Raw genomic sequence first — 25284 nt, 5'->3', positions numbered from 1 at the left:
TAGAATCTTTTTTTTTAATGCAATAAGGTTCACAGAAAGTATACTTAAAATATAATCCAGAAATTATTAAAGTTTGATATTACCATAAATGAGTTCTGCACTAATCAGGGACGGTTAATAAACAGTCCAAAAAACCCACAAACAAAAAACAACAAAAAAACACTTCTACCCACAACTACTACTGAAGATTAAGATCAGGGAAAACAGTAAGTATACAGCCCGGGTCATTTCAGATTTCTTCCTTGTTATGAAGTGAGAATGTCTGAGATAAAAAGCATCCTTTTAATTATACAGGGTATTATTTTAAATGCTATTAAAGAGGATAAAAATCAAATCGAGCATAATGAAATGAAAGTTTTCAATTTAAAGAGCCTGCCTAGTCTTACTTCTTTGACTTTTTGCCTAAGTCTAGTTGTTTAACTACTAAACATTCAAAATTTTATAATAAGTAAATTTCCAAAACATAATACACAATCCCAATTTCCAAAAACATAATACAAATTTGATAGGTCAAAAGAGTATAATGAAAAATTTTTTAAATTTACTAAATGAAACATTTACAGTGAAGAAAAAGCTACTTAAATATATCTTTTGAGAGAGGTCTCCCAAATCATCTTCTCCATCGTCTTTGAAATGCAAATATGGCAAAGTAACTATGAAATCTTTGGGATTATTTAACATGCTGGGGTTATTTTGATGGCATTTCTAAAAAAACTGGCCAGTTATAAATAACTTAAAATTCAGTGATAAGGCAATTAAACTAAGATTACATAAACTGCTATCCTAGTAAAAACTTGGTCAGTAAAACTAAGGCACGTTGCTAAAATAATCACTTTAAAATGTAAAATATATCATGTTTTTATGTTTAGACCTAAATAAATGTGTCCTATAAATAAAAATGTATTGTCAACCCACAGAAAAAAATACACTTTTTAAAAACGTAAATAAACATGTACTGGACACTCCACTGGCACTTCAGATACAAGGATAAAGCCCTCAAGAAGTTTGGGTATCAAAACACAACTCTATAAACAGTTAATTTCAATATGATCAAAAAAATGATAACAGTATTGTCCAATGCTATGGATATAGATTTTATGAATCTAGGAAAATCAGGAAAGATTACCTGGAAAAGAGAAGTCTTAAAGAATTCTTAAAATGCTTTAGTATTTGGGGAAAGTTACTTATTTCTACATAAATTATATTCTACCTCTGACAGAAAAAAAGAACTATTAAATAGGTTTTTTAAAAATTGTGTTTGCTTTCCAGTATGTAATGACCTCCTTGCACTTTGTAATTTCTTCAATTTCCTTTGGGAAATACTATTCTACAACTCAGCAGTTGTTAGCAAATCTATCTAATATTTAGCTTTAACAGACAACCTACTCAAATTCACTGCACTATTAAGTAATTCTCTTCTTCTACTGTCTTTATAATAAGATCTCAAACTGTTTTACATTACTTCAGTGTTAGCTTTTATTCCTATCATTACGGAGTAAAAAAAGCACACCAGCAGCATCGTAAGGTTCTTCTTCCTGGTGGTTTTAAATAAACTTGACTTTCTTCATTACTACAAACAGTAAGCCAGAGTATTTTCTCCACCAAAGAACAGTTCTACTTAGCCTTGAGCATAGAAATTCTAGTTTGGCAATTTCCCAATTTAAATCCAAACTAAAGTAAACATATCCTTTTCCTAAGAATTAAGAAAACCTCTACCATAAGTATAACTCTACTTCTAGATGGTAAAATAATTAAACAATAATAGATATGGTTGACAATATTAGAAATTCCACATTACTGTGATATGTCTTAACCAACTTAATATCTTTTGTTTTAGCATAATAAATAGGATAATCCACTTTATCTGGAAAGATTTAATTTACTGACCCCTTTGTACTATCAATGAATGATAGTTATTTCAAGTCCAAAAGATAGATGCACAATATTTAACAATTATAGAACTATTACCATATCTCAGCTGTCCTGGGGTAGGTGGTGCAGCTTCCAATTTTTCTAAAGGGGAAAAAAAGGGTGTGGGGCAATAATTAGTTACTATAGCATGATTTCTTTTTTATTACAATGAAGAAAACACCAGCAGATTTACAAAATGAGAAAATATCAGTTTATTCATAAATTATCTTTAGGTTAATTAGGTTAGGACTAAAATTATCCATATAGGAAATATGACTTGGTATGGATTAAATTTCAAGGCTACAAAACAAAACTGAGCTTTAGTTACAAGCCTGCCATGGACTCTATAGCCATGAATAAATCACTTTTTTTTTCTTTTTTAAGTCCTTGCATCTAAATAATGAGGCTGTTTATATTAATTATAGTAAAAAAAAAATTTCAAAAATGTAATTACCCTTCTTTAAGATGGCAATCTTAGATGACTTAAGAAATACATATACAAATGAACATTGACAACAGAAAAAAAGAATATTCAAATAAACCTAGATGTATTTTAAAAATAGGAAAACAATATTTTTAAAGCAATATATTGCACCAATAACTTCACTGGATTTTGTTCTGTTCCTTAATTAATCTCCCTTGCTAATATACTAAATATTTTGAGTTTTGAAAACTATACGACTGGATAATATAAAATATTCTATACAATCAAACGCCCTAAAAAAGTAGGGTGTTATTCAACAAACAACAATATACTATTTATAATAGATCATAATAAACGTGAAAAGTTTTCCCAAGTACATATATCAAAGTAGATATCTTCAGGCACCATCATTAAATCTAAAATTAACAATTATTACAAAAAAGCAATCTACCTAATCTCATCATTGTATAAGTACAAGAGTAAACTATGGTGAAATGGCAGAGAATTCTAACCTTCATCATCCTCACCCAATCCAACAGAATTAACTGATAAACCTATAGAGAAGAATCCACACCATGGATTGCTCTGTTCTAAAGATTTAGACAACTAGATTTTCCAAGGAAATACATTACAAACTGGATAGACATTTTCTAAAATACTTATTCATAATCTATGACAACATAAGCACTGGAGAATTTAGTTTGAAAAAAGTAAAAAGCAAATAGATTTCTATTGATAAGCTATACGAAAAAGGAGTATGGGTCATATTTGTGGAATGTTATTTTACTAAAAAAAAGCATATAGTACCATAATGGCTTTACCGTAAGAATTACACTAATAATTACAGTTTAATCAATTATCATATATAATTCAGAAAGTTCAAATTCAAAAAGTGTTAAGAAACGAAGACATACCAATCTTGGCAGAATTTACATCTCATTATTAAAACATAGCCTCCATCCTTTGACTAGCACTATTACCTCAGAATTGACTTTGAAAGCATGCAAATAGTCTTCGACATTTTTAACAAGGAATATAGAATACCACTGTAGTCCATAGAGTTTTCTGGTGAAGTAAACATGCAAAAGTGGTTACATACCAGAACTACTTGCTAGTTGCATTACTCTCATCATCCCTACAGTTCTGACACTCTGAGAAGGCCTTGTCAGTTGACTGGAGCATCTTGAAATACCTAAAAATTCAACAAGCAGGACCTTCCCAATAGAATGAGAGTATACAGAGTCCTTGCTTTTACTTCTTCAAATCCCCTACATATTGAGCAAAATATTTAAAATATTTCACAACTGCTAAAAATGAGGACTAAGGAAATGTATAATGTATAGTGGTGAAGAGGAAAAAACCAAATACTGTATACAGTATCCTAATCTTTCTTTCTAACTACACATAGGATTAAAAAATTAATGGTAATAAAAAAATAACTTTTTTAAAGAAAGAGAAAGAAATACAAAGTAAAGGAGATAAACCACTGGCACAGAGAGAAAAGTAAAATCTACACATAGATTCTGCCTCCTGCTTCACAAAGAACCTAAGGACTAACAAGAGGAAACATGAAAGGAACATTTCCTAGAAAGTGTAAATTTTATTGGAAAGTATCCATCAAAAAAATTTGTTTAAATTATAAATTGATCATTTTGAGGACTCTGACACTGTAAGTTACCTTCTTTGCTATAGTAACTGAATCAAAACAAAATGTGTATCAAAAGTAAAAAACATTAGATGTACAGCACACAACAGAACTCAATCTTGGAAATAAGCCCAAGGCTTCAGCAATATTTACAGGTTTTAAAATGTAATGGCTGCTAATATAACTTCCCTGTAAATAGTCACAATAAACCCTAGCAACTTTATTTCTCTATAAATATATCTTAACCTTAAGAATTTTCGTCTGACATATGTAAACTATCTACACTTACACTGGAAATGTATTCTAATCTAGTATTTTATTCAGCACACTTTGCAGTTAGAAAATCCAGTTCTTTCAGTTACTGTGTGTGTGTGTGTGTGTGTGTGTGTGTGTGTGTGTGTGTGTATTATAAACATAATTTTTCTCTTCTTTTTCTGACTATTTTAAAATAATAAGATGGCCATTAGGAATGTAGTATTTCACAACACTGTATTTTTCCAACTATTTTTAGAATTAAAAAATTCTAGTAGTTCTACTTCCAACACTAGCAGAGTAACCTTCTATCAGCCCAATCCTCCTGCATAGAACTATAGACTAAAATACAATATAAATAAATAACCACCTGAAAGCACTGGAAAATGACCAAAACTAGGGTGATTCTGGAGAGGACTCAACACTTAGAAGGAACATGGTGCTAAATGAGTTACCTGTTTGTTTCAGATTTTGTCCTGAGCACAGGCCTCAATCCACAACATGCAGGACAACTAATCTGCTAATAAAATAGCTTCCGTCTTTCTGGCCTGAGGAAGCTGTGGAAAAGGTGCAAGGTAACCAAAGCCACGGGAAAGCAAGAGGGAAATCCTGGAAATAACAGTCAGAAAGGAGGAGCCCTAAATTCTGCATACATTCAGTTCAAACATATGGCTGACCTAGGAACCACACATGTGCAGGGAAACCCCCAAGAAAATCCTAGCTAAAGGTAAAGTAACTGAAGATTTGAGCTGCGGCCCAAGACATAGAGTTTGTAGTGTTAGGGTAACAATAAATTGTCTGCCAAAACAAATAAAAATCAATATTTTTCAGAATAAAGAGTCCAGAGTCTTTGTAACATAATAATTACAGCAATGACTAGGATACAATCCAAAATTACTTCACACAAAAAAACAGGAAAACATGTCCCATTTTCAGGAGCAAAAAAAGAATAGACAGAGACCAATCCGAAGTGATTCAAAGGTTAGAAATATCAGATAAGGACTTTAAAGTAGTAATTAAAAGTATATTCAAAGACAAATGAAAATATGCTCAAATAACAGCTATAAAAAAGAACCAAATCAAAGCTCTAGAACTGAAAAACACATTATCTGAAATTTTAAAATTAACTGAATAGGCTTAAAAGCAGAATGGAGGTGACAAAAAAGTGAACATGATGGTATATCAGTAAAAATGACCAATCTGAAGAACAGAATCAGAGGATTGAAGAAAAATAAGGAACCAGAGTCTCAGAGACCTATGGCTAACTGCAGAAAGGTCAACTTATGTACAACTGGAGTTCCAGAAGATGAGGAGAAAGGAAAGAGGCCAAACTTATTTTGAATAAATAAAACCTAACCAAGAAATTACAAAAAAAGAGAAAATTACAGACCAATATCCCTTGTGAACACGGACATAAAAATCCTTAATTTAATAACTGTTCTGCTTTCCCAGTGTGTTAATTCATAATAGTGGCAAAAAATAACTAACATCCAGATGTCCTTTCATTTTTTCCTTTCTTAAACATTTCCAACGGCTTGAAGAGCTGCTCTTAATAGGGTTTCATGTTTAGAAATACATAGGCTAGGAAAATTATCTACAAGCGTCTATGAGATACGGAATATTTTTCCTTTTGACTTCACATTTAAAAGTCTCTGCTGGAGGGAAAGTAAGGCAGTTGTTGTAAATTGCTCATTTATACTGTATCAAATCAAATGAAAATTATTTGAAATGGGGTATCTCTCAGATCTCTCCTTGAGAATTTAAACATATTCAATTATTATCAAGTGTAGACAAATCTTTTCCTTATATAAAGGTACCCTAGATATTTATCACAACTCCTGGAAACATAAGAAAAATACTTTGTATGTTTAAATACAAGTCTTTCTAGAATATTTTTTGGGATAAGCTATGCCTGGTGTATTTCTCTTTTAAATAAATTACTAAGAGATACATCTTAAATTAAAAATCAATATATTTTGGTAGAAGAAATGTAAGTAGAACACCTGTGGTTTCCACATTTCAGTTTTATGATAGAACAAAATGTGTTTAAAACGGTGGTGCTGGGAAACAGAATTAGGCACCTTAGCAGAGAGAGTGCATTATATTATTCAATAGTAACTATGATTTATCATTTTCATTGCTAAACATGTCATTAAATTTAACAATATTTTACAAAGTATGAATCCAAACTTGAAACAAAAGAAAATCTGAAAAACAAAGTATTGTTTTCCATTACACTTTCAGGGCAATGGTAATTTTAAATGTGATTCACTTGTTTGTTTGTTACCACGGATGTAGATATCAACATATATCATAAATCAAGGGAAAAATTCAAAATCATTTATGATGGACAGTGCCAAAGCAACTTCACCCTGAGATGACATAAAAGGAGCAGTTTAATGCACACACTGTCCCTTTAATTACAAATAACTCAATACTCTTTCCGTGCCGAGTTATCCAGTTTCTGGTCTTTTGACCACCTAATGTTTGCTGCCGGCCCCATCACAGCATCTTCCCCTTGAAAGTCCAGTAAGTAGACTTGGCAACACAAATCACAATTTGGCCTAATAAGAGATTTATGAAAAGAACAAAACAAAGATGAAGCTACTATATTTAAGCAACAATTTGGGGACTATGGTTTTCAATTACCCATATTTCTGAACTTTATAAATAGCTGCTTAGACTTTTAATAGAATCAAAAGTTCCAATAAATAAGATAAAATTTACAATGAACATATAACACATTAAAAATTACAAACTTAAAATGCAAACCATGCTGTAAACAAAATAATTTAAGCAAATCATATTAAATGCCAAAAAAATCAAACATGCACCAAAATGGGTTTATAAAGCTACACAGCAATATTTTTTAAAAGAAACACATTAATATGGCTAAGAAATATACTTATTAAAACTGACATTCAAAATTGAAAGATGAAAACTCTAGAAATAGCAAAGAACTTAAACTTGGTAACTTAGTAAATTTCAATGAACAGGTTTTGTCTTTTAAAACAAAGACTATAATTATAAAAGGACTTCTTAATTATTTTTAAAACTATATGCTTTAGCTAAAAAAGCATGTGAGTGTCATTCTGTAATTTTATTTAGTATTTAAGTTTATTGCAACAAATACATTATGTAGCAAAGAAATTTCTCCTTAGATCACATATTACTGTCACCTCATCAACCTGGAGAACGCAATGACCTGGGGCTTCACTGCAGCCTGGACTAGTTTACTTAAGGCCAACTACCCAAAATCTGGTTGAGGCCGGCCAGTGGCATAACAGCTAAGGACGGGAGTAAGGATGAGGAAGGGAATGGTGCCCAATGACTCATCGTGTCTATTAACCTCATTAATACACTAATCTGTTCATTGTTTACCTCTAGCTTAAGAAACAGTAAATACTAGAGGCATAATAATTTATTTCTCTTCTAGCTGTCATTTCATGAAGAGTTTTTGGATAATCAAACATTATTGATTAGTGTTGCTTTTACATGTCTAACTTGTGTACTTGGGACAATTATATATATTACTTAACACAGAGACTATATTCCTTCCCACCCTTCATGACAAAGGAAGACAGATGAAGAAAATAATTACTATCTATAATGATATTCCTTTTTTAAAAAAAAATTAAAACAACAGTACAACTTTTAAAAAATAGTCAGATCTTGTTACTTTTACATTTAGGCATAGAGAGTATTATATAACTTTAAGTTTAGAAAATCATATAACTATGTATATTATACATGGCTACATTATATTATAGATGGAAAGCTTAAAGAGAGCTAGGGAAAAAAATACTTCATCTTGGAACATCAGATTTATCTGTGGGTATGGTTACATAGATTCCCCAGATATTCATTTTAAAATAAAATTGCTTAATACTAGGAAGGAGCAGAGATTTTTCAGTCAATACATTACCATTTTCCCCTCCCGTCATTCCCCAAATAAGAATTCTTTCATAGAATGTTAGCGCTGAAAGGATCCTTAGAAATCCCTGCCGGTGGCTCTCAACATGGGGTGGTATGTCACCCTAGAAGATGCTTAGACACACAGGGTTGTTTTTGGATGTGATAATGACTGGGAAATGCTACTAGCATTAGGGATTCTAGATTCCTACAGTGCACAAGACAGTCCTTCATAATGAATTATCTAGCCCAAATGCCAATAGTATGCCCACTAAAAACTACTGACTTAATTCTCCACTTTGAACATGCAGCCACGTAGGCCCAGAGATGTGAAGTGACTTACTCAAGGACACACAGCTGGTCTAAAACCCAGAGTCTCATTCTCTTATTGTACCTCTCTTACAATGAATAAATTCTCAATAGAAAAACATAAAAGAACCAAGACTCAGTCATATATGAATATATAAAATATTGTCAAAACACTGGTAATGCAATGCATTGATATTTGAAATTGAAATAAGACTGCAACTAACTAAAATATTAATATGCTTTTTAAATTGCCGTTTTTCTCTAGGAAACAATTCCCTTTCAGATATATAATTTTCAAAAATCCATCAAAGTTAAAAGGAGGAGGAAATCGACTAACTTACACTTACCAAATAAACATTTTCTGAATGGGAAAATTACATGGTTTCTGTTAGTTTCAGAAATAGATACCCTTTAGTGTAGCACTAATCTCCCCCGCTAACCCTGAAGCAATTTACTATAGTGAAAAAAGCACTGAACAATAATTCCTACTCTAATAATATATATGTTATATATATTAATATAATACATAAATACATATTATATATATAACAATACATATATTTTTAATCCTACTAGTTATGCCATAAAGAAGAAATATAGAATCAGAATCGAGGGATTGCAGAGACCTAAACTCCTCATTTTATGTAACATGAAACTGAGATCTAGAGTTTACGATATATTCAAGATTTGCTGGGAAAAAAATTATACATATAGATATATATATTACATACATATCATTTTTTTTCAGCAAATCTTGAATATATCATAAACCCTCTAGATCTCAGTTTCATGTTACATAAAATAAAGAGTTTAGGTCTCTGCAATCCCTCGATTCTGATTCTATATTTCTTCTTTATGGCATAAGTCGTAGAATTAAAAATATAGAGGGGTACTACCTAAACATTCATGAAAAAGCACACTATGGTGAGTAGAAATATAACTAAAGACTGAGTCCAAAAGGTGATCACTGACAGGTAAGTTCTATCAGTTTAGTTATTGTTCAGTGGCAGCTTATTTCCCAGTGATATCATTTGCCATCATCTGTAGAGTAAGTATCATTCTTTTTCCCTACATTGTCCTAAAAATGATGGGTAATTAAATCTATAGAATGACTCAAAATTAAAACTTTATTCTTCAAAAGACATTTGCATTAAATGTTTAACTTCTATATACACACTGAGGTTAAAAATTTTAATTTTAGAATTACATTAAAATTGGCAAAGTAGCGTATACTGGGGCATTTTTGCAGACATGTACTAACATGTTAATATATACATATGTGTGTACACATATACTATGTGCCTCTACAGTTCTCTGAAGTTCTTATAGTTTGGTTTTTGCTCTTGATACTATATATATACAGCCTAAGAAAACTAAGTTGTATTTACCCTTTATCCTTTTAAAATTTCAATTAGTCCACAAAACATTTCTGATACCTTTTCATATGCTGTGTTATACTTCTTAGGCAATGTATCTATATTAAATAGTAATCAAAAATAAATGGGGCTGAGGGGGAGGTAGATGAGGACAAAGGGGATCAAATATATGGTGATGGAAGAGGAACTGACTCTGGGTAGTGAACACACAATGGGATTTATAGATGATGGAATACAGAATTGTACACCTGAAATCTATGTAACTTTACTAACAATTGTCACCCCAATAAACTTTAATTAAAATAAATAAATAAATAGAATAGAATAGAATAGGGACAAAGATATTTATTTTTATTTCTCCCTTCCTCTCTTCCTCCCTCCTCTCTCCCTCTCTCTCTTTCTCTCTCTCTCTTTCTCTCTCTCACACACACACCACAATTCCTCCACTTAACCACCATAGTGTCACAGCATACAATATTCAGTTATATATCAAGCTGTATGGAGACTGAATCTAAAACAAAAACTTTCTGAATGGCCTTAAAATGAAATTAAATAAGGCTTTCAAACTATTCAATAATATATTTTTAAAATATATTTTCCTGAAAATCTTTTTCCTGATTTTCCTGAAAATATTTTCCTGAAATTTTCCTGGAAGCCTAAATGCAGTTTCTCCTTACAATATTCTGACGATTTCCCTGTGTGGTCCTTTTTTCCTACTCATTCATCGTAAAGAAATCCATACTTTTTGTTGCTTCTTATGTCTCTCTTGCTGTGGTTATTTCAATAACTTTTAAAACACACCATTTAAAATATAATTAAATATAAGTGATTTTGTCTTTTGTTAAGGTCATAAATTTAATCCTGCAGTTAATTAAACATGCAATGATTATTCTATCAATTCCAAAAAGTTTAGGATTAGACAATAAAAATAAATATTCTGTAGTCAGTCTAAAACACTGATTGAAAAGAAAGAGTATCATTATAACTAAAGCATGCCATTTCAAACCAGCAGGAGGTTCTGTCACATAGATGCTTTGCTACTTGCAATACACAGCTAATGAACAGTCAGTTCAGCTTGGACTGTACTATACCAACGCTACCAGGGGTCTCTGCTGAGGGCACATCCTTCGCTTTCGTCACAATGGCAATCTCAGGCTGGGGATATCTGCATGCTAAAAATATTTTAAAATCAAAATGAATTCGAGCAATGAAGTAAATAAAATATGCACAAATAAAAATGTATATGAAATTCTGAAGTGAAATATGCTAGAATATAGGCAGTCCTCACTTTGCACAGTAGTGTGGGGCTATAAAAATGACAGTGCACGCTGAAAGCATACAAAGCAGTCTTAATAACCCATGGGGGGAATTACAATCTAATGTTTTTAAAGAAAAAAAAACATTAGAAACTCTCACAAGAAAAAAAATTCTGGAACTATGTATGGTGACGGATGTTAACTAGACGTATATCTTGCAATCTATACAAATATCGAATCATTATCTTATACATCTGAAACTAATACAATGTTACATGTCAATTATAGCTCAATAAAAAAATTTTTAACTCTCTTACTGTTATAAATACAAAAGATTTTAAAAGAGTAAAATTAATATTTAGTATACCATAAGTTAAAATATTAGAAACACTGAAAATTAAAGTGTTTTCTTTGTAAAACAAAAAGAAATTATCAAAAGCAACTTCAACAGTGCTAGCACTCCTCAGATAACTTACAACGTGGGGCAGGCATCTTTTCTATGCTGTGGGGAATTGGCACACTCCTTCCTAAGTCTGGATTAGCTGGCAACACTTATCCTTTGTATTTCCAATGTCGTGCAATATCTGCGAGTTCTTTCAATGTGAAGTTTTTACTAGAAGCCTATCCTCTGCAACATCGCCATCCTTTTCATCACAACCTCCCCACTGGTGTCCATATAGTAAGTTCACTTCTCTAGGGTCCTCTGGCGGCATATCTGGCGTTTCTCAAATGGCAGCAGTGTCAACATGCTGACACCTTGGGGACAGCCTCAGCCAGGGCTCTGCACCCTGCCCAAGGAAGTCCACATCCAGCAGCTCCTTTTCACAGAGGGAGAGCCCCAGACCTCTCACCCAACTCAGGACAACACTGAAAGGTCATCCCATCTCTAAAACTCTCCACAGGGTCAGCGGAGGCTTCCATTGAGACTCATCGCTTTACTCCTACCTCTGCCCAAAAGGGCTTCCTTCCCTTCCCTTGCTAAGGTGAGGATTCCAACAGACTCCCCAATAAACTTCCTGGATGTGAATCTTTATATCAGAGACTCCCAAGGAACCTAACCTGTGACATGGATGACAAAGCATGTCAGCAACTTATTCTCAAAAAAAAACAAAAACAAAAACGTTTACTGTACTAGAAACTTTTCTCTAAATTTGAGATTGTTTCAAAATGTAAAAAGTAATACAAAGTTAAGTGGCAAAAGCACAGGAAGAAGAACGGGATGAAGCAGAAGAAAAAAACAGTATGACTCAGGACATGGTTCACTGAAAAAAATCAGATTAATCAACGGACAGTATATTCAAGGTAATAACGGGATATAAAAAGAGATGAACAAAAAGGAATGCATAGCATTTATTCCTCAAAAGTGACTACCGTATAGATACAAAATCAGTGTTAACAATGCACACTTTTTTCTAATGTCTTTAAGAAAGAAGCCCCTTTGAGGAGAAAAAATGGTAGGAGAATGTTTTTAAACCACGATCTTTTTGAAAGAACTTTTTCACACAAAAACACAAAATTCTGCCAGCTCACCAATGTCCCACGAGATCACTTTCACATCTGCTTGCCTGTTTCCTTTCACAACTCAAGCATGCCTGTGTTTATCTACGTGACCTCAACTCTTTCCCACCTTAGAAACAAAAACAAAACCACCTTCTATAACCTTGCTACTCAAAATATGGTTCCTGGACCTGAAGCATGGAAATCACTGGGAACTTGTTAGAAATGCAGAATCTCAGGCCCCACCTCAAACCTACTGAAACAGAATATGCATTTCAAGAAGATTGCCAGGTGATTGTATATGTACATTGAACTTTGACGTAGAGAGCTACAGAGAGCACTGCCAGCGAAACAAAGTCCCTCACAGTGAAACGAAGTCCAACTACATTCAAATTCATGATTTATTTAGAACCAAACCCATAAAAGGATTGAAATCACAGGGCAAACAGCTGGGCTTACATCAAAAGACAGGCGGGAACCCACAAGGACAGAGGGGACATTAGCACTTGCTTACTTGGGATCGATGAAACCAGATACCGTAAGAAGGGTACAGCTAGAATAGTAAGGGAACAGGTGAAGGCAGACTGAGGGCTGGCGGGACAGTGTGAAGGCACTAGGGTGCACATAAAATCGGGGAGTCCTACTTTCTTGAACATTCCTTCGCCAGAAATCCCACCAGACACAAATAATGATAAGAGAGGGAGCCTATAGAAAGTGTCCGCCGTGGTGCAGACCTGCAGGAGGGAAAGCAGATGTGCAGAGGGGACATGAAATTCTACCTGGATCCGTTTTGCAATCTCTCCTATGAGTTAAAAGCCTAATCTGTGAGAAGGGCAGAAGCACTGTCACTCTTAGGGCAAGCAGGGTGGCCAACCAGTTCGCCAAGGACTGTCGCAGTTTTAGCACTAGAGGTTTCTACCCCAGGAAACAAAGGTATCCCCTGCTCTTAGGCTCCTAATACCAGCCTGGGCCAGGGAGCTGTGTCCTACACAACCAGACTGAGGAACAACGGCTGGAACTGGAGTGGGGGGTGAGGTGGGGGGAGGAGGAAAAAAATAAAAATAAAAAAAAGAGTTGAATCTGTCTCAGCGAACTAAAATCTGGCTCCTTCCCACACAATTCTTATAAAAGTGCTTCTGACATCAGTCTCTTTTGTTATTAAATCCTATGGGCCTTCTTTTTTCACTTCCCCAGTCTTCCCTTTTGAACTATCTAAAGCATCAGATCATTCCCACTATCTTCTTCACTCAGCTTCTGGAATACAATATTTTCTTACTTTTCCCGTCTTTGTGGACACCCCTCCTCATCTCCTTCTAGTTTTGTTTCCTCTTCCCTTCCAATAAACATTGGTGTTTTTGAGTTCTCTCCTGAACCATCATCTTCATCTATATACAATTGCTAACTCCCACACTTATATCTTCAGCCCCAACTTCCCCTGTGACTTCCAGATTTGTTATACACACACACACACACACACACACGCACACACACACACACCTCTAATTACTGGACATTTCCATTCATATCCACAAAGGTATCTTAAACTAGACATGTCCAACATTAACACTTGAATTTCCATCCCCCAAATCTATTTCCCCCCGTCTTTTCCCTCACTGTTAACAGCACCATCTTTTACTCAATCACTACAGTCAGAAAAGTAAGTTGCCACGTTGTTTCCTTTCCCTTCGTTATCTGCCCCTTTCTAACCCATCAGCACACTAGTCCCATCAGCTCACTGTCAAAACATCTTGAATCCATATCCTTTTCTTCGTCTCCACGGCCGCCTAGTCTAAACCCCCATCATCCCAGGCACAGACCATTGCAGCAGCTTGCTAAGTGCTCCCAGCTTAAGCATTTGCACCCTTCTATTTCTTCTCCATTAGCAGTCAAAGGGCTCTTTAAATCCCATCACTTTACTCTTGTTTAAACCCTCGAATGGCCTTCCTATGGTTTACCTAGAAAGGCCCTCACTAACCTGGCTTCTGCCTACCTGTCCATCTCATCTCCTTCCACGTTCCCTTTGTGCACTGACTTCCAGTCATGTTTGCTACGTGCCAATGCCTTCCTACTCAGGGTCTTGACAGTCGCTGTTCCTTCTCAGAATGCTCTTCCTCCAGCTGTCTGAATAACTGGCTTCTTCTCAATCCTTTATTTTCAGGTTCAATATCACCTACACAAAGGCCTCCCCAGATCACCTTATCTAATAAGGTTTATCCTAATAGCACACACTATCTATAATTATTTTATTTATTTACTTAATTACTCATATTTCCTCTCTCAAAAGTGTAAGCTGCCTGAGAGTATTGGGCCAAGTTAATTAACTAGTGTACCCCCACCAACAGTGTCTATTATATGGCAGGGAAAGTAACAAATATTTGTAACTAAATAAATGTTGAAAGTTGGGGAAACTTCTATATGAATAGTATGTTTGATATTTTGTTAAAAACTCATTCAAAAATCTAAAGGAAAATTAGGGTAAAGGTTAAAGATTTATGACAGTTGGTAGTCCCAAATACTAGTTTTCTGACAATTTATAAACTTTTTTTGCACAATGATTTCCCTTAGATTCTGCTTATTTTCAAAGTAACAATGCCATAGGTGCTTTTGTATTAAATGTGCAAACGTACAGAAGGTAGACTAAGGTATGTGACTTTTATTAAGTATTTAAGGTATAACCTTTTTTCCCAGCATGTGTTAAAAATCGCAGGTGTGAGTATCCAGAAAAGTGTAATAATAAGAATAGGGGTTTTAAAGTCAAACAAAGCTAAGTTAAAAACTCTACTGATGTTGGACAAGCCCTCAGCCTCGGTTTCTTAATCTATAGAATAGAGGTAATTCCTTCTCTCTCCAACAGAAGTAAACAAAATACATGAAAACTCAGTTCCATATATTTGACACACAGCATATAATTAATAATTGCTAAGTCACAACTAGATATTCACTAAGTAATAGTGAAGATGGTGCCAGCAGTAGCCACTGTGTTAGCTATAGAATGTCTTCCACAAAATATAAGAACCATTTTACAGTGGAAATTCAGAAGCTGTGTTATAAAATACCAGGCTGTTTTTAAAAGTACAAGTGTTTTCAATAATACAGTGGACAAAATAATCTATCCTAAAGCTCAGAAAGAAAACAGAAAATCTAAACTAAACCAAGTGAAGAAAACCATTCTAATAGAAATTTCCCTGAAACTTTGAGGTCCAAAAAATAGTAACACCTCAGTTAATTTCCTTTTAGGTGCTTATAACGACAATCCGTGGAACAGCCATAATCCAGATGTTAGCGAAAATACTCACAAAATCTCCAATGTAAGATCTGAAAAGTCAAAGATCAGTAACAATGTGATAGATGTAACTGGCTAGCTGGAAAGACAAAGGAGCACAGTGGTCTTTGACTGTGAAATGTCTATCAGGATTAAATCCTATTAAGAAGCTAGGGGGATCAAAAAAAAAAAAAGAGAGAGAATAAATGAAAAAAATAAAGACTACTACAGAGAGTGACAAAGAGCAGACATTACAAACAATAACAGAGATGCTAAGAAGGAGACCTCGTTACCCAGCAGGCAAGTTGACCACAACAAGGGATGAATGAGGGCACCGGTGCTCCGGAGGGGCACTGCAAGCCCAGCACATTTCACTAGCACGATGACAGCGTCTAAAAGCATGCCGCCTGAAATGGCACAATATTCTAGAGGCACGTGGTGTGATGATGAGTATGTCTACAAACAGAAGTAGCCCCAAAGGAAATTCTCGTATTAAAATACAGTAAATAAGGATTCTGACATCTAGGAGAAGCTAAGTTGTGCTCATTTACTAAGACAGAGAAAAATGCAGTATGTTTAAATACGCTTCCAACAAAAGCCATCAAAGCAAATGTTTCAGTTTAAAGGGAATGACATCTTGTTACCTGCAAAGTCCTTTATCTAGAAGAGCTCTCATTTACCAGATAGTTTGAGGTAACTAAGTTATTATATTTTAACATATAGCTACTTGTTTTATGTGGCTGCAGTCATTTAACGTAAAGCAGACATAAACCAAAGACAAGGCTAGAGTCCTATAAATCTACATACTAATTAATTCAGCTGACTTGAAAAAAATGCTAATAAAACCTGCACTCAGGGATTTAGTCTCTACTTGTTCCAGTTGGCTTTACACTGACATGCCAGAGAAAAACATACAAGAGTGTGATTACACAAACCATCACTATTTTTAGAAAAACTGAACTAATCTCCATTAATAATTGTTCAATATCAGGTCACCCCAACTTTCAAGATCATCTATTATTTTTAGTTCCACCTGATCTTCTGGACAACTGTGTAAGTTACAGACTTTATAGTATGTCTATTTTCCTCTCCACAAATTTGTTTATAGAAATTTGCTTGTCGCAATTGCTGTACAAAGCAATAAGTGACTAATGAGATGGATAACACCAAATTAATTACTGGTGAATTAATTTGATATGTTTAACATATCTGAGCCATATTTTTCTAAGTGTCTAATATGTAGAATTTAATCAAGAACTCAGAAGTGAAGAGACATCACAATCAAGGAAAACAGTTACCACAAAGCTCATTTATTTTACTGAGAAGTGAGGCGTTGGATAGAGAGGTAAGGAGTTACTCTTCTATCCTTGTCCAGAGATAAATAAATGTAAAATAAAGCAATGAACTAAAAGCAAAAAGAATACACTGATAATAGCAAGTATCAATGAATGATGGAAGCAAAGGAGAGAGAAAGCAGAGAATTGAAGAAGAAACAGCCTATATAGCATTTCATAGAAAGCACTGGCTCTCAACCAGGGCAATTTGCTACCCTCCTTCTCTTCCCCTCCCCACGTCTCTCAGAAACTGTGAGACAACACGTTTGTTTTAAGCCACTGTGTTTTGGGGTAATTTGTTATGTAACAATGCATAACTAATCCAATGAGCAATGTCATTGCCCATCCTTCAAAAACCAAACTGCCATAACAGTTGGCCCTCCATGTCTGTGGGTTCCACATCCAGGGATTCAAACAGATCAAAATTATTAGGAAAAAAATGTCACGTTGTTGCTGCTATGTACTATGTAGTTAAGTCTCGGATGGTTATGTCTATACAGAACATGTACAAATTGTTATTTTCTCATTCCCTAAACAACACAGTATAACAACTATTTATGTAACATTTACATTATATTAGGTATTATAAGTAATCTATAAATTATGTAAACTACATGGGGGGATGTGCATAGGTTATATGTAAATATCGTACCATTTTATATAAGAGACTTCAGTATCCATGGATTTTCTCGTATCTACGAGGGGACTGGAACAAATCGCCCCCAGCAGATACCAAGGGATGGTTGTATTTACAACTTTATAAAAATTATTGATAAAAGAAATAGTAATTGCAAAGACTGGGAAACAAATTTGTTTTAAAAATCTTAGCTAAAACTGAAAGGCAACAGTAATGTCAGCTTCAGTGTCCTACTTGTAAAAACAATGAACCAACAATGCACTATCTGGAAAATATGGACTGTTTATGGAAGGAGATCAGATTGAGCAGGTAAATTGAGAATGCAACGTCAACTTTTTTTTTTAATTGGAGAGGAAATCAGTTTGTAATTTAAAAATCACAGTATCCTGTGTAGCTATGATAAGACATCCCACAAAGTCTGCCTTATCTACTATAAATTGATTCTAAACCTTTATCTTGCCACAGACTCTATCACATGTCTAATGATAAACACACAAGAAAGATACGGGAAAAGGTACCAAATTTCAGCATTAGATTCACTGCCATATCAAAGCATGGATGATTTCTTTTCGTGTAATGTTTCCACACCAAATCCTAAACACTTCATGAAATCATACACACACCCTTTCCAAGAACACTTAAGGTTTCCTATAAGAAAAAGCCCTTTTAACACAATTTATTTCATTAGAAAGTGCACTAAGTACACATACATTTAGCACGAGTGGGTATTTAAAAAACACTCAAAAAGGTACAGTGAAAGAAAAACAGGAATTTTTCATTTGTGTGGGGGAAAATTGTTGATTTCAGCAATGAAATGAGCTGTATGCATTCAGCACATAATAAAATCCTCTTTACCTTAAATTATTCAAGAATAAGGTAATTTACTAGTGACAATCCCAGTTATCTCCACAATAACTCTATGTATTGATATTGAAAACAATAAGGAACACTAAGACTACCAAACAGTAAAGCAGTAGTATCAATTAGTGTCATTTGAATCAAAGGGCAATAATTTAGACATCAACACTGGCAAAAAATGGTTGATTTAAACCCTCAAGTTCTTTAACTTCTAAATAGGAAATGAGCACGTGACTACATATTATTTCCTGTATCCTTGCCTATTTATCTTGAACAAAGACAAATTACTAATTTCTTCCTCCTATAACTTACATACTTATTAAGTATAATTAATGCTAACTGATCTCCACGGACTGAAGTTTAGAGGTCCTTTCCAGAATACTGAAAACCATGTTAAATTATAAAATATTATCTTCATTGGACATGTTAGCATGCCTACTGCAATACTGCTGGCATGTCCTACAACAAGGTGCGAGGTAACATTTACCCAGCTGTATTGCAGCCCATGCTCTTCAAGAATTGTCCTAAATTATACTAATAGCGTCCTCCTACAGTGCAACAACATTAATGCAGAATTTCCAAGAAACTACTTAGAAAAGGTCAAATGTGTGTTCAAAGAGTCTTGCCTAGGGAGAGAGATTCCTAAAATGAACGCTTCAGCATCTGAAGCATATATCGTTTGTCAAGGAGCTCATTTTCAGAGCTGAGTATTTTAAACCGTCACACTGCGTGTAAGCACATAGCTTACCAATATGCTAGTATTTGATTATGACTTCATATTAACACATAATGATTACACAGTTAATAAGTGGAATTGGTTGTGATGTGACACTTTTCCTGTAAAAGCACTGTGAGTAGACAATGTCTGGAATCACCCAATACTAAACACTGGTCCACAATTCCCTGAACTGAGGGGTGGGGTGTGGGAAGCCATTAAAAGGCACAACTAATACAAAGTTTCTGAAGAAGTAGTCTAGATAAACTCATGCTTACATGAGGGAGATAAATCCTTCCCCCATTCTTGTACACAGGCCAAAGAAACACCTTCCAGTGCCTTTGGCAAATCAAATGCCATGTTCCAAAGCAATGTGCTCTAACCAGAAGGAGTCTATGGAATGTTTATGTGCCTAGGGACGGGAGAGTACACTCTTTAACTTTCAAATACATCAGACTGTAATATAAAATAGTCGCAATGTAGTTTGCCTGTATTACCGTATTTAAACGGCAAAAATATTTCAGCACTAAATCATTTCATCTTTTGCTCCTTTCACCTTTTTGATTTTCTGCATTTTTAGCTTTTTCAATGGACTCCAATTCTGACCTACCAGCATTCTGCACTGGTTTTAAAAATATCACATTTTAACATGCTCGCTTAAAAATAACTTTGCTTTTCACCCTTCCCAATTATTTTTGAGCAGAAGCCTGCTTTTCCTTGTAGAGCCACATAGTGCTGGAAAAAAAAACAAAACCTTATTGACTTCATTCTTTTAACCCCTGGGGAAACAACAACAACTGGAGTTTGAGTAGAGCAGCAATCAACCTCCCTGGGCTTGCAAGCATGGATCCGTAGTTGCTGGTGTGATCCATTCTTTCCGTTTCCCAGGACACTGTTTCCTTAGGCTGCTCCAAGTTAATACAACTGGATGTGTGTGGAGACAAGCAGCTAAGAGCATCTCTGCGTTTGGACGCCCATTACGTCTTTGTTTCATAAGCATTCAAGAAAAAGTTTCTTCTCGCCTCCCGGGTCCGTAGCACTTTCGGAGGAGACACGGCGCGCCACCTGCACCCCCGCGCATTCGCGAGAAAGCAGCCAGGGCTTCGGGACAGGAGGGGTGGGGAGGGCGGGCACGCAGCAAATCAAAACAAAATCAAAACAGTATCGGGTGGCAATTTGGGCTGGAGCTCGGGCTTCTGAGGCTGGGGAGGACCCAGCCCACCGTGGGCCCTGGCTGCCTGTCCTACCTGCCCCGGGGACACTCAGGAGGCGGAGTGTCCCCCCCCCCGACCCTCCCCCCCCCCCGTCCGCTCGGACGTCCCAGGCGCGGGGCCCGAGGGTGAGGGGCGGGGGACCCGGCTGGAGGAGCCGCAGGGCCCCCGCGGGCAGGCGGGTCAGCGCAGGGGCCGGGCCCCCGACCTCCCGCAGCGACCCCCTCACCTTGGGCGATGGCGATGGACTCGAAGCGGTGCAGCTCCTTGAGCAGGCAGCTCCGCTCCGTGGAGTGCAGGCTGTAGATGAAGTCGCGCGCGCCCTGCGCCGTGTTCAGCGCCTCCATGGGCTCCTTCTTGGGGTGCGTGCCCAGCCCCCGGAGGCCGCCGGGGGCGCCCCCAGGGACGGCGAGCGCCAGCGGGCCGCGGCCGCAGCAGCACCAGGACGGCGGGCGGGGTGCGGCGGCGGCGGCCGGGCCCGGCCTCAGGCTGCGCGCGGTCGGGCTCCGCAGCAGCGGCAGCAGCCGGGACATGGTGGGCCGGGCGCGGGGACCCCCCGCGGCAGTCCGGGGCGCGAGTTCCGCAGAGGCGGCGGCTACCAGGCGCCGGGCGCGGCCGACCCCACCCCGCTGTCCTGCTGACGGGCAGCCGCGGCGCCGGGCACCATGCACGCTCCGGGCCCAGCCCGCCCTCGCCTCGCCTCGCGCGCCGTTCCCTCCCCAGCGGCCCGCAGCGGCTCCCGGCTCTCCCACGACAAAAACTTTGAGGCGGTCAGGCCGGGAGAGCTCCCGGAGAGGGCGGGCGGGAGGTGCGGGCGGGCGGGCGCCTCCGGGTCGGGGCGGAGCGGCGCGGGCGGGCGCGTTCCGCGAGGGTTTGTGTCTGTCAGTCGGCGCTTCCAAAGGGATGAGTCAGCCCCGCGCCGCCCTCCACCGGCGCCGCCCTTCTCGCCTGCCGGTCTTCCCACCCTCCCGCCTGCCCTCGTCGCCACTCGGCACCGCTTCCGCGCCCTCAAAGCCGCCGCGCTCTCAGGCCGCAGCCGCCGCCGCTACCCCTAGCGGCGGTACCCGGGCTAACAGGGCGGGGCAGAGGGAAGGGGGCGGGGCGGGGGCGGGGCCGCGCAGGCGCGGTGCGCAGGCTGGCGAGCCGTACTCCCTGCTGTGTAGGCAAAGTGTGCACGCGTCCGCATCCCCTCCTGTGCGTGCAAATGGGGGCAGAGAGGGTGCGCACCGCTTGTGCCGGCATCCGCCACCTTTCAATCCAGCGGGAGGAATAGTGAGCAAGGGCTTTGAACCCCTCGCTCCGCGGGGTAGTGAACCTATCACCCCGCCTTAATGTCATGCCTAAATCTGCGGCTCCAACCGAACGGTGCCCCAACGTGCGGGCTCCCTCGCCGGGCACGGACCAAACGGATGCCGGCCAGGCCGCTCCGGGAGCCTCGCTACCGCTCCAAACCTCGACGGGGGGGGGGGTTGGGGGGGATGGGTCACAGCACCCTACTCAGGCTTTGCCAAGTCAGCGTCCACCATGACCTGAGCCAGACATTCAAGCCTGAGGCACCCACTCGGGGAGCTCCAAAGATTGCGCGAGGCCGGCTCTCTCTTTTCCCAACAAGGGTTTGACACTGAGACCTTGACCCCGAGAACGCCCTGCCTCGTCCTGATGCCAGCAGGTTGCAGACTGTTAATGCTGGGGGCAAGCGTGTCACAGACCTTTTCCGGGTGTTTGTTAAGGTTGGTCCGCGATTCTCCAGTACTGCCACACGTCCGGGTCCTGCGCATCTTTCAAGACCCAACTCATACAGTCTCCTACGCCAAGCTTTCCTTTCTCTTTTCCTAAGGGAGAGGTCTCCGCTTCATCTGAACCTGTCTAATGATACTTAGGCTTCCTGTCTTAGAGAATAATAGATCCCCTTAGAGACTAAATCTACTCAAGTGTCATCAAGGTCTTAATCCTATCCTTATTATATCTGCCGCTGCACCCGGCCCAAGACCTTTTCTGTAGTAGATGTGCTACAGACACATAAGTGCAAGGTGTATAATACATGTGAGTCAAGGGAGGAAAGTTATCGCTAAATCCTCCTACTGGTCTAACTCAGTGGTTCTCAAAGCGTGGTCCCCGGACAGCAGAGCTGGTTAGACATGCAAATTCACGTGCTCCACGCAGACCTCCTGAATCAGAAACGGGAGCTGGGCCCAGTCCTCTGCGTTTTTAACAAGCCCTCCAGTTAATACTGATGCACACAAACGTTTGAGAACCACTGCTCTAACTTAAAGAAACATGGAAAACAATTATTTTTTTAATTTGAAAGTAATGCCTCTGGTGTTTAATGACAAGAATTCATTCTGTGGAAACTGCAAGTTCTTTGAGTGTAGAGACTGTCTTTCTTGTCTTTGAAACCCTCCACACCCCCAGTGCGTGCTGGAATAACTCCGCAGAGTTATATCAGTCTCAGACTCTTGGGATTACCACCACCTTCTCCCCCATATCTCTTACTCCCAAGAAATTCTGACTCATTTGGGTTTGGGGTAAGGCCTGGGAAGTAAGACTTGGAAAAGCTCCTCACTAAGAACCCATTCCCAACAGTCTCTAGGACACCAGTTTTGTGTGTGGGCTCCAGGAACAGATTGCGGAAAGTTCGATAACTAGGTCACCCATTTCCTAGCTAGACGTTAGGAATAGATTATTATAGTACTGGTCCAGATGAATCATGCCTTATGGTATCCACTCCCTTGTGTAGACCTATCCCGCGTTGACTGTGGGCTGCGCCATGTGACTTGATTTAGCCAATTAGTTGGAAGTCACAAACCTGCTCTGTTAAGTGCTTGCTTGTTAGGGCTTGCTGTATGATTTATGAATATTCAAATTCTGCTGTAGAAAATAGGAGAAACTAAAATGTAGACAATTTGCTTATGAGATATGTTATACATAAAATAAATGGATATGTGTTGAACATAGATAAAAAGGATGGGACAAATGGAAGTGCTACTTTAGATAGAAAAAAATAGAGATCAAGTGAACTTTAAATATTAATAAGGCACGGATCATACTACTTCTAGACTGACAACTATATCATCCCTAATTGGCCACATACTAGTGACACCCTTACAGTCCCATTATGGCCTCATGGAGTCTCTGCACAAGAAAAGCAGATAAACCCCTAGCTACTCAGCCAGCTAGTGGCCAGACAGTTATAACGCGACACATTTGTTCCCATGTCTTTGACAGAATGGATGTATGTTGGTTCCAGGCTCCTTCAATCTGCCAACCCCCGTCACTACTCTCCACTCTGGCCCTTAAAACTACACCATCTGCAGAGAAGAGTGGCACAGCAGAGAGAATTAGGATGTATGAATATTGCATAAAACAAAATTTAGGTACAGTGGTCCTTCCACACTGCTAATACCCTATCCTGAGCTTGTTTATCTACCCCATCTCTTTTTCCTTGCTTCTCACTGTATTCTAAACTGATTGATAAACTGGGTTACTTACTATTTCTGCTCTTGGAGTGAATATGTTATTCCAGACTTAGTGGCTTAAATACCTAGTTTATTTTACTCATAATTTTGTGGCTCAGAAACTTGGGAAGGGCTTGCATGGGCAGTTCTTTGTTGGAGTCTCTTATCAGATGCCAACTTCAGCTGCTGTCATTTGAAGGCTCATCTGGGCTGGACATCCAAGATGGCACACTCATGTGGCTGACAGCTGATGCTGGCTGTTGGCCATCTAGAAGCTTAGCTGGGGCTATGAACTAGAGAGCCTTCCTACGACCCCTCCAGCATGGCAGAATTCTCACATGGCACCTGGCTGCCCTCAAAGCAAATGTCTAAAAAGAACCAGGCTCATGGCCTTTTCTGACTTAGCCTAGGAAGTCATGCAGCATCACTTCCGCTGTCTTCTATCAGCTACCAGCAAGCCATGAAGGCCATCCCAGATTCAAAAGAAGATGATATAGACCCCCACCTTTCAATGGGAGCAATGCCCAAGAATTTGGGAATATGTTTTAAAGCTGCCACATAAACAATGTGATCCAAGCTTCTTAATTTGGTCTATAATCTTACGTGTTCCATGACCTAGGGTACACCCTGTCCGGTGGTATACTTGGGAGCTGCCATTGCATCAAGGTAATTTTCCACATGACGTTTGCCTGCTTGGAATGCAACTGCCATATAAAGAAGTCTGGAGTATCCTGCCAGAAAGGCCACATGAAGGGGGAGGCAACGGCCAACAGCCCCCACTCAGTGTCAGGTACACGCATGAGGCCATCTTGGACCATCCAGGCCCAATCAAGCCCCAGATGACAGGATTGCAAAGTGGTTGAGATCATGAGCTCTGGAGCCAGACTGCTTGGGTTTGAGTCCTCACTCTATCTGTACTAATTGTATAACCTTGGGCTAAACCTCAACCTTTCTGTGGCTGCTCATCTATTTAATGAGGATAAGGGCATCTGCTTAATAGGTTTATAGTGAAACTATAATAAGTGAATGAATACATGTTAAGCATTTCTAACAGTACATTGCACATGGTAAATGCTCAATACAGTTATTAGTTATCATTATGCAAATTCCCATGGACCTCTCAAGCCTCTAAGATTTTGTCTTTGGAACCTAATTTGAGAAATATCTGTCATTCAATACACGTTTAATGTGTACTAACCAGATCCTCTATCCACTCCCTTTCTTTGAACA

The 25284-nt window shown here is 38.3% G+C and overlaps 1 protein-coding gene across 3 annotated transcripts in view; it reads right to left on the bottom strand.

Moving 5' to 3' along the window:
* The window catches only part of TMEM65 (transmembrane protein 65), a 35963-nt gene extending 14490 nt beyond the window's left edge, over nt 1-21473 (bottom strand). Inside the window, exons 1-3 of one of the 3 annotated variants that reach the window (XM_081070185.1) lie at nt 20829-21473; nt 10930-11001; nt 1969-2013 (exon numbers count right to left, since the gene is read on the bottom strand). In XM_081070185.1, the coding sequence (XP_080926311.1) occupies nt 1969-2013; nt 10930-11001; nt 20829-21132 (421 nt within the window). In that variant the 5' untranslated portion in view covers nt 21133-21473. Of the gene's footprint in view, nt 1-1968; nt 2014-10920; nt 11002-20828 lie in introns of all 3 variants that reach the window. The other 2 variants (XM_081070187.1, XM_081070186.1) reach the window with 2 other exon arrangements.
* Between the last annotated feature and the right edge of the window lie 3811 nt (nt 21474-25284).

This window comes from Rhinolophus hipposideros (assembly GCF_964194185.1).
Source record: "Rhinolophus hipposideros genome assembly, chromosome: 13".
Lineage (NCBI taxonomy): Eukaryota > Metazoa > Chordata > Mammalia > Chiroptera > Rhinolophidae > Rhinolophus > Rhinolophus hipposideros.
This window is presented reverse-complemented; position numbering and strand designations above follow the sequence as displayed.